At 44.0% G+C, this 18,141-nt stretch overlaps 1 protein-coding gene across 1 annotated transcript; it reads left to right on the forward strand.

Moving 5' to 3' along the window:
• Positions 1–483: 483 nt before the first annotated feature.
• COQ10B (coenzyme Q10B) lies at positions 484–17,272 on the forward strand. Its single transcript, XM_080932951.1, has 5 exons — positions 484–606; positions 8,612–8,761; positions 9,956–10,148; positions 12,244–12,345; positions 16,244–17,272. Exons 1-5 carry the CDS (start codon positions 494–496, stop codon positions 16,409–16,411), a joined length of 726 nt encoding a protein of 241 aa, XP_080789077.1. The 5' UTR covers positions 484–493; the 3' UTR covers positions 16,412–17,272.
• Positions 17,273–18,141: the final 869 nt, after the last annotated feature.

The following is an 18,141-nucleotide window of genomic DNA, read 5'->3' on the forward strand; positions in this document are numbered from 1 at the left end:
TACACAGTAAAATCTCCAGGCTTGGCACAAGGCTCGACAACAAACTGGGCCAGCACTGGGAGGGGAGGAGCGGAGGGTGGGGTGGGGGTGGGAGGCAGTTACATAATTAGCCAGCTCCTGGGCTTTCCTCCCCCGGCAGGGCCGCCCTCACGAGGTGAGCCTCGAGACTCGACCCCAAATGACTCCAGGAAAAAACCCGGGACTGTAGGTGAACACAGGAGTTCGTCACGAAGATTACATAAGTGCGCAGGCGCGTGCACAAGCGGTGCGCGTCCAGAAGACCCTCGCCCCTCTGATTGGCTGTCCGGAGGCGGCACTGGATGCGTGCGTCAGCATGGCGTCATGAGATTGGGAGGAACTTCGTGAGAAGAGGCGTGTCCAGTTGCCGGAACAGCCCGCGGATTGGCTGAGAGGCGCAGAAGCCCTCCCGCCGGGCCGGCCTGAGGGCGGCGCCTCGGGCCGAGTGCCGGCGTCCGCTACCGGCTTCACAAAGATGATCATGGCAGCTCGGACCAGTCAGAGGGCCCTGACGAGGGTGGCATCGGGGTGCCGTCCGAAGTCGACCGTGACGGAAGCCCCGGCGCGGGGGTCTGCGCGCAACGTGAGGTAGCGAGCGGAGGTTTTTCCGGGCGGCGGGTTGGGGGCAGGCCTGAGGCCGGGGCGCTGACCCTAGTCGGCTCCCGAGACCCGGGGCGCGGCGCTCCGCCGGCTGGCCTGCGTGCACCTCATATTTTCAGGGTGAGTCAGCGACGAGGCGGCCGAGTGAGCAACGAGAAGCAGCCGGTTTCGGGCTCCCGCCCTTCCGGTGTCTAGAGGTGGGCGGCGGCCGTCTGGGAAGGTTAACTGCGCCCGAGGGCTACAGGCTCCCGGGGCCGTGGGAGTGCGTGTCCTGGCGGCGAACCGCCTGGCAGACGCTCTCTCACTTGCTGTGGAGTTCTTTGACCCCGGCCACTCGGCGCTTGCAAAATGAAACGCAGCCAGCAAAGAGAACTACTTGTTTTCTTTTCCACTCCATTGTAACTTTGAGATCCTGTAACCTTGAAGATGGCTCTGCCCTCGGGGTACCTGTTAGGTCCTTTAGGGGGATTCGAGGGTGGGGGTGAACCTAGAGACCTGAAGGATACTGCAAGTTTGCTATGCAGTTTTCTATTACAAATAATATTGTAATAAATTATTATTAAAAAAACCTTAAATGCGCTCGGAGTGGTGGCTCACACCTGTAGTCTTAGCAGTAAAGCTAAGGGAGGAGGATCGCGGTGGGTTCAAGGCCAGCCAACCCCAACTACAAAGTGAGCCCCAGTCTCAAGACCAAAAACGCAAAATTGATATCTGAAATGAATCAATGTGTATGCATTACGGAGAAGAAAGTTCAACTCTTGCTGGGCTTCAGAACATTTAGGTTGAATGAAGACTTTAAAATGCCAGCACAGAGGCCAGGCCTGGTGCTTTGGAGGCCAGCCTGGTCCGTGTAGCTAGCCGTACATCAGCCAGAGCCACAAGGTGAGATCTATCTCAAAAACAAACTATCAGCCATGCTTCATCTCCCCATCTCACACAAACATGTTGAAACTATGAAATCAGATAGTTTATCCCTTTCCAAGCAGGACATAACCTCACCATACTCCTTATATTACTGATTAAATGTTGCTTTGCTGCTTATGGTCTGAGGCTCGTGATCAGAAAGTCCATAGCAGCCTCACCCTGGGGAATATCAAGTGACTAGATCTCAACAAAAAAAAACAAAACAAAAAAAAAAAAAAGCAACAAAAAATGGTTTGTAAATACATAAAAGTATTATGTTAGCTTGTGTTCTGGCCTTTATTGTAATGGGTTATGTGAACAAGTAGTTTTGGAATATTAATGATTAAATGTTTCAGTACCATTTGTTGGCTTGATTGTGTATGCAGCTAATTGTATGGGGACGAGTGAAGGGGAGAGGTGCTAAGCTAACCCAGGGCCATGAGCATGTTAACTAGCTCTGTCTGAGCTCTCTACCCCGACAGTTAAGAGTGAGTGAAAGAGATGTATTGTCCAGAGTAGTATGACCAAACAGGCATGCTGATCAGGAAATCTGTTCATTTGTTTTAAACCTATGTAGTTTTCTTAGGAGTATGATCAGGATCAGGTAAAGGTCTTGTGGGGCTTGAGAAACCAATGTGTGAATTAGTTACAAAACCTGGTACTGTGTATAAATTTCCTACTCAGCTTGACTTCAAGTTAGGAACAGACTCTTAGTAATTTTCTGTGCGCTTATCTATGTTCTGTCAGGAATTTAGGGCCTTGTGCACTGTAGGCAAGTGTTCTGCCTATGAGCAACCTTTTTTTTTTTTTTTAAAGAGACATGTCCTGTGGTACAGCCCTGGCTGGCTGTGCATGCCTGTAATTCCAGCAGCAGAGGAGACCGACACAGGATTTCAAGGTCAAGCCTATTCTAGTCTACACAGAATGAACTCCTGTCTCTAACACAAAAGCAAAGGAGACAGAAGGTAGAGGCAGGTGGGTTTTTGCTAGTTTAAGGTCAGCCTAGTCTACCTAGCAAGTTCCAGACTAGCTAGGATGGCACAGAGAAAAATGAACAGCTAAGCATTATGCATACTAGATTTTTGTTCTCTGTGTGTGTTTTTGCCATAAGTAATTTGGTACAGACTTTTTTACTTTTGTAAATGCTTGTCACCATTTTTATGGTTTGGTTTTGGTTTTTGTTTCCTTGGAAACAGGGTCTCACTATATATCTGGCTGTCTTGGAACTCTCTGTAGAACAGGCTGGTCTTGAACTCATAAAGATGAACCTGCCTCTGCCTTCCAATTGTACCATGGCTTTATCAACTTATTTTGTGTGCTAGTGTGGGTACACATGTGCCACAGAGTTTGGTACAGTATGTACATGGATAGGTCATAGGTCAGCTTGAGGGAGCCAGTTCTTCCACCATAGGTCCTTGGGGCCAAACTCAGGTCATCAGGCTTGGTGACAAGTATATTTAACTGGTGAGACATCTCTATAGCCACCAAATAAAAGAATCTGGATATGGTGGTGCACACAACTACTTGTTTGATATTTACTTATTTTTTGTGAGGGGAGAGCATATGTATGAGCATTACTGCACTTGTATGGAGGTTAGAAACGACTTGAGGTGGGCAGGAGAGACGGCTCAGTGGTTAGAGCACGGACTGCTCTTCCAGAGGCCCTGAGTTCAATTCCCAGCAACCACATGGTAGCTCACAACCATCTGTAATGGGATCTGATGCCCTCTTCTGCTGTGTCTGAAGACAGCCACACTGTACTCACATACATTAAATAAATATTTAAAAAAAAAAAAAACTTGAGGGACTTGATTGTCTTCTTCTAGTATGTGGGCTTCTTCTAATGCCCCAAGCTCATTTTATGTGGGCTGGGATAAAGTCTGGGGCCTTGCCCATTCTACCAACTGAACACAGATTCAGCCTTCCAGCAATTCTTTGACAGCTTCACCCATGTAGAAAGTGAATTTGGATCTTTTCCCTGCCTCGTGTGTGTGTGTGTGTGTGTGTGTGTGTGTGTGTGTATGTATGTGTGACATGTTTTCTTTTTTTAAGATATTTATTTATTATATATAAGTGCACTGTAGTTGTCTTCAGACACACCAGAAGAGGACATCAGATCTCATCACAGATGGTTGTGAAGCCACCATGTGGTTGCTGGGATTTGAACTCTGGAAGAGCAGTCAGTCAGTGCTCTTAACCACTGAGCCATCTCTCCAGCCTGTGTGTTCATTTCTATATATGTTGGTGAGTTTTTGTGCCCGTATTCATGCATTTCTATATGTGTACTTGCTGAGGTGTGCATGCATGTTTACACACAAGTGTAAGGGCCTGAGGTTGATGTTCATATTCCTTGATTAATCTCACTGCATTTATTGAGTTAAGTATAACACAGAGCTGACTCAGGTCTAGTCAGGCAGCCCAACTTGTCCTTCTGAGCACTAGGTTGGTCCCCATTTTAGGGGATCTGAACTATTAAGTTCTTTAACTGTGCCATCTCCTCTCTACCCACCTCCTTTTCTACTTGAGTTTGGGTAGGAGGCTATTTATAGGGAGTGTAGGCCACTTATCAGTGGTTATGCCTCCCCGGTATATAAACAACTGCCAGTAGTCCCTTGAAGGATGTAACCTCAGGAATAACTTCTTGTCTGTGACGGGATGTGGAAAGGCCAATTTTTTTTTTTAAATGGATTGTTATGTATATGAGTCTGTCTGCCTGTTTGTACACCAAAAGAGGGCATCAGATTTCATTATCACAGAACCACCCTGTGTTTGCTGGAATTGAACTCAGAACCTGAAAGAGCAGCCAGTGTTCTTAAAGGCTGAGCCATCTCTCTAGTTCTCCCCTCCCCCTTTTTAAGGGCTGGGTGCCCCCCCACCCCCGTGTGTGTGTGTGTGTGTGTGTGTGTGTGTGTGTGTGTGTGTGTGTGTATGTGTGTGTTTCACACATCTGCATGAGTTTACAGTAGGCAAACAGGTGCCCATGGAGGCCAGAGGGTGTAAAGTAGTAGAATTACTCTGATCCCCATCTAGCTTCAAATGAGACCCAAACTATGATTTATTAGACTCTGCACAACTGGCCCTAATAGGAATTACCCCTAATCTAATTCTTCAATGCTAGACTGGCTGCTTTCCCAACTGTGTTCCCCAAACACTGCTGTTTGAATCTTCTGGGTTATTTCTGCTCCAGCAGTCTGGTGTCCTGGGGAGGCACTTAGATACTCTGATACCTGCTGCTGATCCATCATGACTAATGAAGACCTCTGTTCTTTGTCTTTTCCTCCTCTGTACTCCTCTCTCTTTCTCCTTCTCCCCTGTGTCCACCCCCCAGTCAGGTAACTCAAACCCCACCTCTCTTCTCCCTAGTAACTGGTTGTAGCCATTTTTATTTAACCAATGTATTTAATTGGGGAGTAAGGGTTACACAGCAAAGGATTGGCTCACCTTGGGGTACAGATCTTGGGTACAGAATTAGTATTTGAATATATGGCAGCAGACCACCTTACAGGAGGGTGTTAGGAGCCAGAGTAACAGGTGGTTGTGAGCTACCTGGTGTCCTGGGAACCCAACCTGGGTCCACAACAGCAATAAGTACTCTCTAACTAATGAGCCCTTGAAGGGTCTGGTCTTGTGCTGGGAGTTCAGGAGTGTGGTAGCCATCTCCTGCCCAGAGGACTCCATTTTGTGGAGTCTCTTTCCGTCCTTCAGTTCTTAGATTAGTTACTACCCCTCTGCTTCCCCTGAGCCTTGGAGTCAGTGGCATATGTTTCGTGTTTCTTTTACTACCCCACCTAAGCTCAGGAACCGACCATGCTACCAGCCCCCCACCCAGAGAATACTGGGTCTGCAAATGAAAAACACACACAGTTGTTCAATTTCAACTTGCCTTTATTGGTACAATTCTGGGCACTCCCAGTCAATCTTGGCTACTGTGCCCTTCCCAGAACTCCCAGCTCAGCACCCTAAATCTGCCACCTTCAGTACCAGCTTAACATTCCCAGCCTCCTGCCTGTAGAAGTAGCTGGGTTGGCCTCTTTTACTCCGAAACATGGCGAACTCACCCTGCCTCCCTCTCCTGAGTCTGCTAGCTTTCCTGCAGGGACCCGGAAGTCCTACCTATTCCTTCTGCCCAACAATTGGCCCATGGCTTCTTTACTGATAGCTCAAGAACCAATTGGGGAAGAGGACCTTAGCATCTGAACCACTCCTACAGTCATAGATGTCCCATTTAGAACTGAGCACTTGCTAATCTTTTATTCTTAGCACATTAACTGGCTATGAGTTTCTGTATGACCTTTCACCCACTTGGGAAAAAAACTTGTCTTATGTAAAACTAACTTTTATTCTCCAGAAGTAATTGTTGTCTGTGAGGCGTACTGCCTTCATCTGCTAACCAAGGGCCTATTCCTGAAATCTAGCCTCTGTACAATCTAATCTAAGCCTAGAATGTTTTTAGCCTCTGAGACTTATTGCTGAACAAGCTCACCTTTTTTAGTTCCTTCTGAGCTCTGACTGACTGGTTCAACACAGCTGTTGTGCTCAAACTCCTCTCCAAGCTGATGAATTCAATCTGGCTTCTCTCTCAGCCTCTGAATTGCTCTGCTTGGCTTCATATGAACTCTGACAGTCTGTTCTAATCTTCTGGCTCCTTCTCATTCTCTGGCTCACTCTGTCTTCACCTGTATCTAGCTTGCTCTCTCTGCAATCTCTGTACAACTCTCCTGGTAAAACTGTCCCCTCTCCCCTTCCCACCCACCTCTGTATCTCTCTCTCCTAAGTAGCTTCCTTTCCTCTCTCTTCTTGTGAGAGTTGGGCATATTTTGTTCTGTCAAATCTTTCTCTCATTTGTCACTTTGTCTGCCACTCACGGTATGCTCAAATATCCTGCAGTAGTCTCCTAGGCTGACCACAGCAGTAAGTTAAGGGTATAATTGAAAGTGTTTAGGAAACAGACAACATGTCCACTTAGTAAAACTACAGCAGTAAGTTCCATGCTAAGGCCTGTTACCTGCCAGATTCACAGTACTAGGCATGAGTTTCTTCCTGTGGAGCAGGCCTCCAACCCTACAAGAAAACAAATCTCTTTGCTACCACATGCTGCTCTGTTCACCTAAGGAAGCTAACCTTGGAGATCTGCAGGGAGTCTGGTGAGATCTGTAGGGGGTCTGGCCTGGCTGGAGTTGCCCAAGGAGCTGCACTCTCCAAAGGAGGAGAGGGGAGTTGGATCGAGGCTCCTCTCTCCTGTAACATCTGCTGGAGCTGGTGGGTGCTCAGCTAGGCAGTGAGGTGCAGTAGCTAGGAACCACGGTGGGGCTACTGTGTAGGAAGTGACCACAGTGGGCCCAGGCATTTTTCAGCAGCAAAAGCTTGGAGAGAACTCTCTTCCTGTTAAAGTGTTAACAGCTCTGGTATGACCAAAGCTCCCCGATGATTCCTGATGGAACAATTCCCATCACTTTATTTCTTTTGGATAGGGTCTTATATACATTTTGGGGTGGATTCGCAGTGTTTTTTCTTAATACTCTCCTCCTGGCCTGCTTGCTCCTATATTGCTGTACTGTTTTTGTTTGGGTCAGGTTCTCACGTCCCAGCTGGCCTCAAACTCTCTCTGTATTGAATGGCCTTCAGCCTCCGATCCTCCCTAGTGTTGGGACTATAAATGTCTGCCCTGAGTCCCGATGCTTGTTTGTTGAGATGGGGTCTCCCTGTGTGGTTTCTGCTTCACTGTGTGCACCAGGCTGTCCATGAACTCTTGCCAGGATGTTAGTCTTAGTTCCTGGCTATCACTAAGCTCTGTTCCTACTAACTAGAGTGACTGCTGCACCTCCCTCATTTATTTGCATCATTTGCAAATACGTTTGTTTTTATATTCCTATGTATTTATATTTTACTATTTTGATATAGCCCCAACCAGTTTTTATCTTGAGACAGACTTTCACTAAGTTCTCCAGGTTGGCCTTAAATTCAAAATATTGCCTTAACCCTCTGAGTACTTAAGATTACAGGCCTACCCACTATGCAGTCCTGCTTATTATAAGCTAAAATCAGCTTCTAGGGGCACCTGATCTGAGGATTCTGATCACATGTGCCCACACACGTTTTTAGCACTTTAAAAAAAATGGTGTAGTGTTCTGTATTTGTGTGTATGATGTATGGTAAATGTGAGGGGCAGAGCACAACTTGGTGGGGTTGGTTCTCTCCTTTTGTCTTTACATGGGTTTCAGAGATTGTCAGAGTTTTAAGTTAATGCTTTTACCTGCTGAGTTGTCTTGCTGGTCTCTTGACACATTTTTCTTACATTTTGTGCATATTTGTGGCTCTGTGTGTGGTTATGTACAGAGGAGCGTAAGTACTCTCACCGAGTCCTGAGGAGGGTTCAGATCTCCTGGAGGTAGAGTTGCAGGTAATTGTGAGCTGCCAGATTTGGGTTCTGAGAACTGAACTCAGGTCTCTGCTAAAGGCTGAACCATCTCTCTAGTTCACACTTTTAAAAAAAAAAGTTTCATTTTTAGTTATGTGTCTGTATCTGTATGTGTATGTGGAGTAAGCTTACTAGTGTGTGGGAGAGTGTAAAATAGTTATTCAGTAAGCTTGTTAGAAAACGGTGACCAGGAGCGTGGCTGGCATCTGTCCATAGTCTCACCTCAGACAGCTAGCACTGTAACAGGACGTCCTGTAACACAGGCATGCTAGAATAAATGATTAGGGAGCCAAAGGGTCAGCAGTTCTGATGGCCTTCAGAGTCTAGATTGGAGACTGAGACCTGGCTTCAGGTGTCACTGGTGTGGAGCAGGGGTCAGACAAAGTCCCCAGAGCCCACTGGGTAGTAGATGGAGAATGTGCTTAGCAAGCTGGTGACAAGAGCACAACCCAGTACACAGACACTAGCTGAAGTCAGCTCTGGGTGACCTCCACCCACACTGCCAACTGTTGGTTTTATTTCTTTATGCTGCTTAGGACATTTATCTTTCAGAATCTGTACCCATGTCTAAAGCACTACTCTAAAACGACAAACGTCTGAAATAGGATTATAATGCTTGTGTAGTTTGTTGTTTAGTTTTCACCTAAAATGTTTTAAATGTTGTTTTTTTAGATACTTAGCTCCCTGTGGTGTACTGATGAACAGAACCCTTCCACCGTGTGCCTCAGTTTTGCCTAAAGAGATCTGTGCAAGAACCTTCTTCAGAGTCACTGCGCCACTAGTAAATAAACGAAAGGAGTATTCAGAGAGAAGAGTTATAGGGTTTGTATATAGCAATTTTACTAGAGTACATTGTAATTTTTTATACAGTAGCATCTGCTTTCTTTCTGGACTATCTTTCTACAGATCACACTGCTAGGTAAGCCTGTCTATAGCCTTGCTGTTTTATGCATACTGTTGAAAAACTGGTATTGGGCTGGAGAGGTGGCTCAGTGGTTAGAGCACTGGCTGCTCTTCCAGAGGTCCTGAGTTCACTTCCCAGCTTCACATGGTGGCTAACAACCATCTGTAATGGGATCTGATGCCTTCTTCTGGTGTGTCTGAAGACAGCTACAGTGTACTCGTATAAATAAATAAATCTTTAAAAAAAAAAGACTGTAATATATTAATTATATACAATAGATTTGACTTTGACATTTAAAGGAAATAATTTTTGTTATTCTTTCATGATTATGAAGACTAAATATGAAGGCTCTACCACTTTGTGTGGAAGGCCTCAAGACAGTTTCTCTGTGTAGCCTTGGCTAGCCTCACACTCAGATATCTGCCTGCTGCTGCCTTCCTAGTGTTGAGGTTAAAGGTGTGTACCACCACCATACTGTTCAAATACCTTTTTGTAATTTATGGTTAAATCATAATTTTGTGGTGAGTTCTATTTTAGCTGTGTAGCACTGGCTAGCCTGGTACTTCCTCATGTAGGAAAGCTGGGCTTGAACTCTTGGCAATCCTCCTCCCAGAGCCTCTTGAATGTTAGTGTTCTAAGCATGTGCCCCTGCCATGCCTCCTTGTCTTTAAAAAGAATAAACTATCTGGCTCTCAGTCAGGTTGTGCCACCAAAATCTAGCCTTGTTCTTTTTCAAATAGGGTCTTTTTATGTTGCCCAGGTTTGTTCTCCCTGCCTTAGATTCTGGAGTGATTCTTGGTATTGGAACTTTTTATATATATTTGGTATTTTGGGTGTGGTCTTACTGGCCTAAAATCTTACATTTTGCTGCCTGTTTCTCCAGAGCTGGGATTACAGACAAGTCCTACCATACCCAATGAGACAAACAATTTTTTAAAATGCTACAGTAATTAAAGATTTTTAAAACACCCCTGAGGTTCCAGTTGTGACCCTCTGTGTGTATTTATAGTCACCTTACTTCCTGTGTTGCCTTCCATTGTGTTGTTTATTTATATTCTTTTAAAACTCGCCTCATAGAACTAGTTGTTGACAGTGTTTATCTTCCTGCTTAGGTACTCGATGCAGGAGATGTATGATGTGGTGTCAGGGATGGAGGATTATAAGCATTTCGTTCCTTGGTGTAAAAAGTCAGATATAATATCAAGGAGATCCGGATATTGTAAAACTCGATTAGAAATTGGGTTTCCACCTGTTTTGGAGCGATATACATCAATAGTAACCTTGGTAAAACCACATTTGGTAAAGGTAAGTTTTTCTTTGCAATGTTGCAACAGGACATTGTAGCACATGTCTACAATCCTAACAGGCTTAAAGGGAGGATTCTGAATTCCAGGCTAGCCTGGGCTGTAAAGTGAGCCTGTCTTTTAAAAAAAAAGGAAAAGTTAATATATTTAATATTTTCAGTGTATTTACCACTGAGGGGAAAGATCTGTTGAATTCACACACATGATTTAGTTTTGTGTGAGTTGGAGGAGTTGTGGTAAGACAGAAGTCAAAGAAGTGTTAAGGAGTGTGAGCAGAGAGATAGCTTGGTGTTATGCCGTTCTGAGGGCTTGGTTCAGCTCCCAGCATCCACATGGTGGCTTGCTTCTGCCTCTAGCCCCAGTTCTGAGGGTTCCAAGGCTCTCTTATGGCCTCAGGCACTGCACGAACTTGGTATAAACACGTACATGCAGGCAAAAACATACATACATTGAATGAATCTTTTTTATCCTCTGTAAAATGTTAACATTGTTAGGGTGTCCTGCCAGGTGCTATTACATCATATTAACCATGTTACCCTTGTCAGAGGACCATTTGTATGAAGAAAGTACCCAGCCCTTTACTTTTCTTTTTTCTTTTTTTGAGGGCTTCCCTATATAGCCTTGAGTTGGCCTAAAATTTATCGTAGACCAGGCTGGTCTCAAACTCATAGAGCTTCACCTTCAGTTTCCTGGGTGCTGGGATTAAAGGTGCAAGTTCAAGGCCAGCAGAATCCCATAGGATAATACTCATTCTTTTAGGATTTTATTTTTAGGTGCTACAGACATGCATTCTGTCCCCCCCCCTTTTTTTTCTATTTTTATTGTTTTCTTTTAATTTTTTAATTTTTATTGTTTTCTTTTAATTTTTTAATTTGCATTGGAAAAAAAAACAGAAAAATTAGTCACAGCAAAGAATCAGAGTCAGACTTTCAGGAAAACTATATAGAGAACTCTGAAATAAAAGTGAAGTCCAAAAGTATCTACGCCTCTCTTCTGGCCTCTGGACACCTGAATGAATACACAGGATGCAAATCATTTCACACAGCCTCACACCTACAAACAAGGGGGAGGAAGGATGGTTCAGTGGTTATGTACATTTGTGGCTCTTGCAGAGGACCTCGCTTCCATTCCTAGCACTTCCCTGCTGGCTCACAGCCATCTCTAAGTTCAGTTCCTGGAAGTCTGATGCCCTCTTCTGACCTCTGTGGGTACCAGGCATGCATATGGTAGACAGACATGCAGGCAGGAAAACAGTTTACCCTATGATCAAGCCAGCCGTTTCAGAGTGACTTACAGTATATGTTGTTTTGAAACCTAAGGAAATGTGATATAGTACTTTAACCTGTTCAGGATCACCTGTAAGTAGCAGAACAGGAACGGTGGTTTTTAAAAGTTACTCCCAGGGTTGGGTATTGATCCGGTGGTAAAGCACTAACCTTGCAAGTGTGAGGAGAAGCTGGGAGTGGTGACATGGGTGGGGACACCAGGACTGGAGGGCAGAGGTGGGGTCTCTCAGGCTCAGTTGTCAGCCAGCCTAGCCAGATTGATGAGAGACTGTTTCAGTTTCACATTGTTGTGGCCAAACCCCTGAATGAAGCAGTTTAAGGCAGGAGGGGTTGTGGCTTATAGTTGAAGTGAACCCTTTCATAGGGGTGAGAAGACATGGCAGCGGATGAAGTCCCGGCAGCAGCAGCTGAGGTTCACTGGCTCGTCTGCCTCTGCAGCGAAGCGTCAGGGAGCAGTGGATGCTGCTGCTTCAGCTGCTCCTTCTCATTAGGTCCAGGCTCTGGGAATCATGCTGCCCTATTAACCTAATCTAAATAATCCTCCGGTGTGCCCAGAGATTGGTCTCCAGTGTGGTCCTACATCACAAAGATGAATGGTGACTGAGAAAGACACCTGCTGTCACACGAGCAGTGACATTCTCCACATACTTAGTAGCACTGTGGATGAACACATGCAAGAGAAAGCAGTTGACAGTCTTGTGGATCCTAGACATCTTTTTCTCTTGTATTCAGAGCTGAGACATAGAAGATTCTTGCTCATATCAAAGGTATTTAACTTGCCTTTTTTTTCCTTCTTCTGTTTTGTTCTAGGCATCTTGTACTGATGGGAAACTTTTCAATCATTTGGAGTCTACTTGGCGTTTTAGCCCAGGTCTTCCTGGCTATCCGAGAACTTGTACCTTGGATTTTTCAGTAAGTCAGTTGTAAAGTTCTTGTTTATGTGTGTGTGTGCCACAGCGCACAAGTAGAGGTCAGGGGTCTGTTCTGTCTTTTTGTCATGTGTGCTTGGTGTGAGTGCCACTGAGCTATCTTGCCAGCCCTGGTTTGTGCATTTTTTGAGGCAGGGTTTTGCTTGTAGCCTGGGCTAGACTGCAGTTCCCTGCATAGCTTGGGCTGGCCTCAACTTCACGGTCATCCTTTACTGTCCTACATGCTAGGACTATAGCACACACACACAGCCATCAGACCACACAGATAATACCCATTTTGGTTTGGGGTTGGTCTTTTGGTTTTGGTTTTCTTTTTTTTTTTCCACACAGTGTCTCACTATGTAGATCTGGCTGTCTTGAACTCACTCTGTAGACCAGACTGATCTTGAACTCAGATTCACCTGCCTCTGCCTCCTGAGTACTACTAGGTAAGGTGTTGCACCATTACACCTAGCTTAGTAATACACTGTTAAAACCCAGAAGCTGTAATTATCTCCTTTGTAGAGATTATACAGTTTTAAAACATGTTAAAATTTTTAGTACTGAACCCTGTTTTCTATACCAGAGCAAGCATATTATTTGTTTTTTTGAGATAAGGTTGGCCTTGAATTTAGTATGTAGCCAAGGCTGCCCTTGGACGTCTAAGTGGCACCTGCTTGCAGTGCAAGAGTGTTAGGTTTACAGGCATGCACCACCATGCCTGGTTATTTTTATTTTACTGTCCTACATGCTAGGTCAGCACTCTATCACATAGTCAGCCCCAAACACTTCTATTTTCTGTATTACTTTTCATTCCTCTACAAATCCCTACATTGTAAAACTTAGGCATAGTCTGAGGTGTAGCTCAATGGGGAATGTCTGTTTAGGACGCCTTGGCTCTGGGCTTTATCCTTCCTTCTCTTTTCCTTTTTAATGTCTTGATTTTTTTAATGCTTTGTTATCAAGATGAAATGAATTGCCCACACAATTAGTTGTAAACATTATCTTATCCCCTGAATACAGTTTGTTTGCAAGCTTTTAGGTGTGTACGTGTATGTCCAGATGGTTTTTTGTTTGTTTGTTTGTTTGTTTGTTTTTAAGATTTATTTATTTATTTATGTATGTGCATACACTGTTACTCTCTTGACACACACCAGAAGAGGGCATCAGATCCCATTACAGATGGTTGTGAGCCACCAAGTGGTTGCCGGGAATTGAACTCAGGACCCCTAGAAGAGCAGTCAGTGCTCTTAACCCCTGAGCCATCTCTCCAGCCCCAGATGGTTTTCTTTAACGAAGTTCCAGCAATGTTTTCATACAATGATTCTAACATATTTTGTTGGTATGGTTTTACTATTACCAATGCATATAGAGAGCACATGGAATTTTAGGGCCCCTTTCACTGTAAGTCTTGGAGCCCAATGCAAGTGCCCCACTTTAGGGATGTATTTGAAGTGCTGATGTATTTGTAAAGTAGGGGAAATTTGAGTCTCCATTAAAAGGATTTGCTGAGTCTTTCTAAGTTCCCAATAGTCGTGTTCAATGCAGGAAGTCATGTCATGTTTTTCAGGATGGTCTGATTAGTAACGCCAAGTCTGTTTTTTATGGTTAGCACACCGAGGCAGTATGGATTCACAGTGGAAAAGCCATTAACTCCGCAGTATGTTCCTACATCTCTATGAGTGTTTCAGACCCACTTATGTTTTGAGCTTTCAGCAATAGCAAAAGCTACAGAAATTTTTCTTAATAAAATGAAAACGAATGGATACATGGAAAAACAAGCAAAACCAAACATATAATTTCACTACCTGTTCTATACTAAAGACATTGAAACTTATTAGAGGTCTACAATTGCCTTCAGATTAGCTCTATTTCATATTAGATGTAGAAATCATATTGAAAGGAGAACAGGAGTTTTAGTTTGGAGACTCCTGACAAGTGTGGTGGCATGTGCCTTTAATGCCAAGACTGAGAGTACAAAGGCAGGCGATCTGAATGAGTTCAGGCCCAGTCTGCACTACAAAGAGAGTGAGTTCCAGACCAGCAGAGACGGCATAGTGAGACCATATATCATAACAATCGACATAGATAGTCTGGAGTCTCCTCTTTGTCTTGCTCCTACCACTTCTGCCGTCATAAATGCAAAGCCATTTCTAACTGGTTTCCCAAGAGGAAATGAGTTTTCTCTGTACTTTGTGATTCAGGTCTTAAATCCTAAGAAATGTTGGTAATTTAGAGGAAATGGTATATTCTCTCTCCCTCTCTCTCTTTTTAAAGATTTATTTATTATATATAAGTACACCGGAGCTGTCTTCAGACACACCAGAAGAGGGCATTGGATCCCATTACAGATGGTTGTGAGCCTCCATGTGGTTGCTGGGATTTGAACTCAGGATCCCTAGAAGAGCAGTCAGTGCTCTTAACCACTGAGCCATCTCTCCAGCCTGGTATACTCTTTTTTTTTCAGCTCTTGAATTACCTTGATTAAAAAGTTATGAGCCAGGGCATGCCTGTGCTTTCTGCAGTATTGTGGCTGAGGCTGAAGGATCACAATCAGGAAGCCAATTAAAGCTGTACAGTTAAACCCTGTCTCAGAAAAACTACGCACGTAAAGCCTTGGATTCACTCGAGATGGTGACATTACTAGGACAATTGGAAACGCAAACAATCTGGGTAGTTTAAATTTCAGCATTATTACCTCATAACTGATAATTTTCTGGTGGTGACAATTGTATGGTTATATGATTATAAGACAAGTAGGAAATTTTGGGGTGATGAGTATATGAAAGTCCTTTATATTGTTTCTGATTTTTATTTTATTACATTTTTTTATTGCACGTGTAAAGGCCAGAGGACAGCTTGAGGGAATCAGTTGTGTCCTTCTGATATGCAGGTCTTGAGGCTGAAACAGATCATCTGGCTTGGTAGCAGCTGCTTTTACCCACTGAGCCCTCTCAGCATTACACGAAAGTAATTTAACCAGGCGTTATGGCACACACTTTGAATCTCAGCACTCAGAAGGTAGAGGCAGTCAGTTTCTATGTTCGAGATTAGCCTTGTCCATAGAGGGAATTAATTCCAGGGCAGCCAAGGCAATGCAGTAAAACCCTGTCTCAAACAATTATTTAAGAATAAAAAGCTAGAAGAAAAAAAAAAAAAGAATAAAAAGCTAGAAGAAGCCATACCTAGTGGTGTAGGCCTGTAGCTACTGGGGAAGCTAAGGTAAGAAGGATTTCAGTGCCTGCACTCAGTGACTTTGAGCCCGGCCTAGAGAGCTTAGTGAGACCCTATCTCAAAACAGAATCTGAGAGCTTGCCCAGTGTGTGAGAAGTCCTAGAACAAGGAAGAAAAAAAATAAAGGTTAGGACTCACAGTGTGGCTCACCAGAAGCTCTAGGTTTGATGCCAGCATTGCAGTCAGTCCATCAAAGAAAATTAAAGTATTTTAATATCCAGAGGATATTGGGTTACACTACTACTGTTTAAAGTAAGTGTCTGGAATTCTATCCAGAACAACAGAGGGTATTAGTAAAGCTAGAACTCTTTGGCTGCCTGGTTTGTGGGTGGTCTGCATGTACATGCACAGGCAATATCAACTTCCTGCTGTTTTTCAGACCCTGGGTTTTATGTGTGTGTTGGACAGGCGCCTTACCCCTGAGCTACATCATCAGATGTTTAAACTCTAGCCCAGGCAGGCCTTGAACTTGGATCTCCAAGTAAAGGCCTGAGGCACCATGCCCAGCTTTGCTCAGCCCTTATTTTTGCAGTTCAGGCTGGCCTTAACTCACTGTGTATACTAGGCTAGTTGTAAATTCCCAGTACCCGTGCCTCAGTCTCTTTGGGTGCTAGGATTATAGATGTGCCTAGCAAATGTGTATAACAATTTTTAACATTTTTCTGCAGATTTCTTTTGAATTCCGCTCCCTTCTGCACTCTCAGCTCGCTACACTGTTCTTCGATGAAGTTGTGAAACAAATGGTAGCGGCCTTTGAAAGAAGAGCGTGTAAACTGTATGGTCCAGAGACAAACATACCTCGGGAATTAATGCTTCATGAAATTCACCACACCTAAGAGGAAAATAAGAGCTGCCTTCACCTACTCTTGACTAGTTTGTTTACTTTCAGGAAGTCCTTTCACCGTCCATTGAGAAGTCAGAAAGCATTTGTTAAACTTGCCTTGATTCTAAGTCTGCTCCATTGAAAATTTGCACATTGAATATGGACCCGCTTGTACATAGAATTATTTCTTCAATCAAGTGTAACTAAGTAACATGTACATTTGCAGGCTCTGCCTTTGTAATAATGGATGTCCTCACTGTTGCTAGGATACCACATTCCTCATTGGAGTGCAGATGAACAGTCTTTTAATTCTCACCTTACATGAAAGGTTAGCTGAGATACGTGTGTGTTATATTAACCATATCATGTTTAAGTTATTAGGTTCCGACTATTTGTAACTTATTGTTGTTGGGCATGCCATACGGCTTAGGGTATTTGAGTAATCATATAGTTAACATTAAAACTTTGATCTAAAGTACTGCTGGTGAAGTCTTAGCACTTTGGGAAATTTAAACTGTTCTTATGGGCAGCAGTAGGTAGTTGAGTATTGGGTGGTTGTTTCCCAGATGTACTGAGTGGGGTTTTATTTTGTTCTTTCTTGTGTTTTGTTTTATTTGGTGAGTGGTCCAGAGCTCTGAGCTACTTTTCTAGACATTTGAAACTTCCAGGTGTTTTGCACTTTCAAATGCTGATAGTGTTTGAAAATTCTGTCTGCCACTGTAGACAGACCAGTAGTAATGTCTCCACCGCACAGGCCATTTTCTATTTACTGTGCATATTCACTTCCAATAATATTCTAAACGGATATTATTTTTTTAAATCAGTGTAAGGGCTGAAGTCATGACATAATAAAGTTAAATTGTTTATTTTTGTACAGTGACTTTGGTTATTTTTGTGTTTTTGTTGTTGTTGTTTGTTTTTCAAGGTAAGGTCTCTCTAATATTCCTGGCTGCCCTGGAACTCACTCTGTAGACCAGTCTGGCCTCAAATTCAGAGATCCTCCTGCCTCTCGAGTACAGGATTAAAAGCATTGCTACCATCACGCCACTGGTATTGTTGAAATCTTTCCTGTATTGTTTTATGTATTTGGACAGATGGCTAGTTTGCTTCCCTGTCACTAATGGACCAAAGCACATGGTTCTCCATTTGTCACAGGGAAGCCAAGGCACAGACTGGGAAAATGGACTTTCTGGCTTGTTCCTCAGCTTGTGTTCCGTTAGCTTCTTACACACTGCAGACCCACCTGCTCAGGGACGGCATAGTCCACAGTGGTTTGGCCCTTCTACATCAGCAGCATGGAGTCTCAGACAGACCCCCCCAGGCCAGTCAAACAGCAATTCTTGGACTGATACTCCCTCATCCCAGGTGACTAGCTGTGTGTGTGAAGTTGACACCTGCAGCAACTGTACCAACAAATACGTTCTAGAATTTCCTGTCTTACAAATCCTTTCATGGGTGCAATATTCATCCTCGATCTGACCCTCAGCACTGCTAAAACAAGGGGGGAAGCTTCCATAGAGAAATCTGAAGTAAACTCTCCCTTTACTCAGATTTCTCTCCCTTCCTTTCACTCTATAACCAAACCACCTCTTCACACTGAACTTCTAGCCATGGGGCTTCCGGCTTTAATTGGTGCTCCTGTGAATGCTCCGTGGTGTCCGCTTAGTCGCTTCCTCTCAGGCACCGGCTGTGTGGTCTCCACTGCTCACAGTGTGCTTCTAACAAGTGAAACAGGATCTTCAC

Source organism: Micromys minutus (genome assembly GCF_963924665.1).
Source record: "Micromys minutus genome assembly, chromosome: 19".
NCBI classification, from domain to species: Eukaryota; Metazoa; Chordata; class Mammalia; order Rodentia; family Muridae; genus Micromys; species Micromys minutus.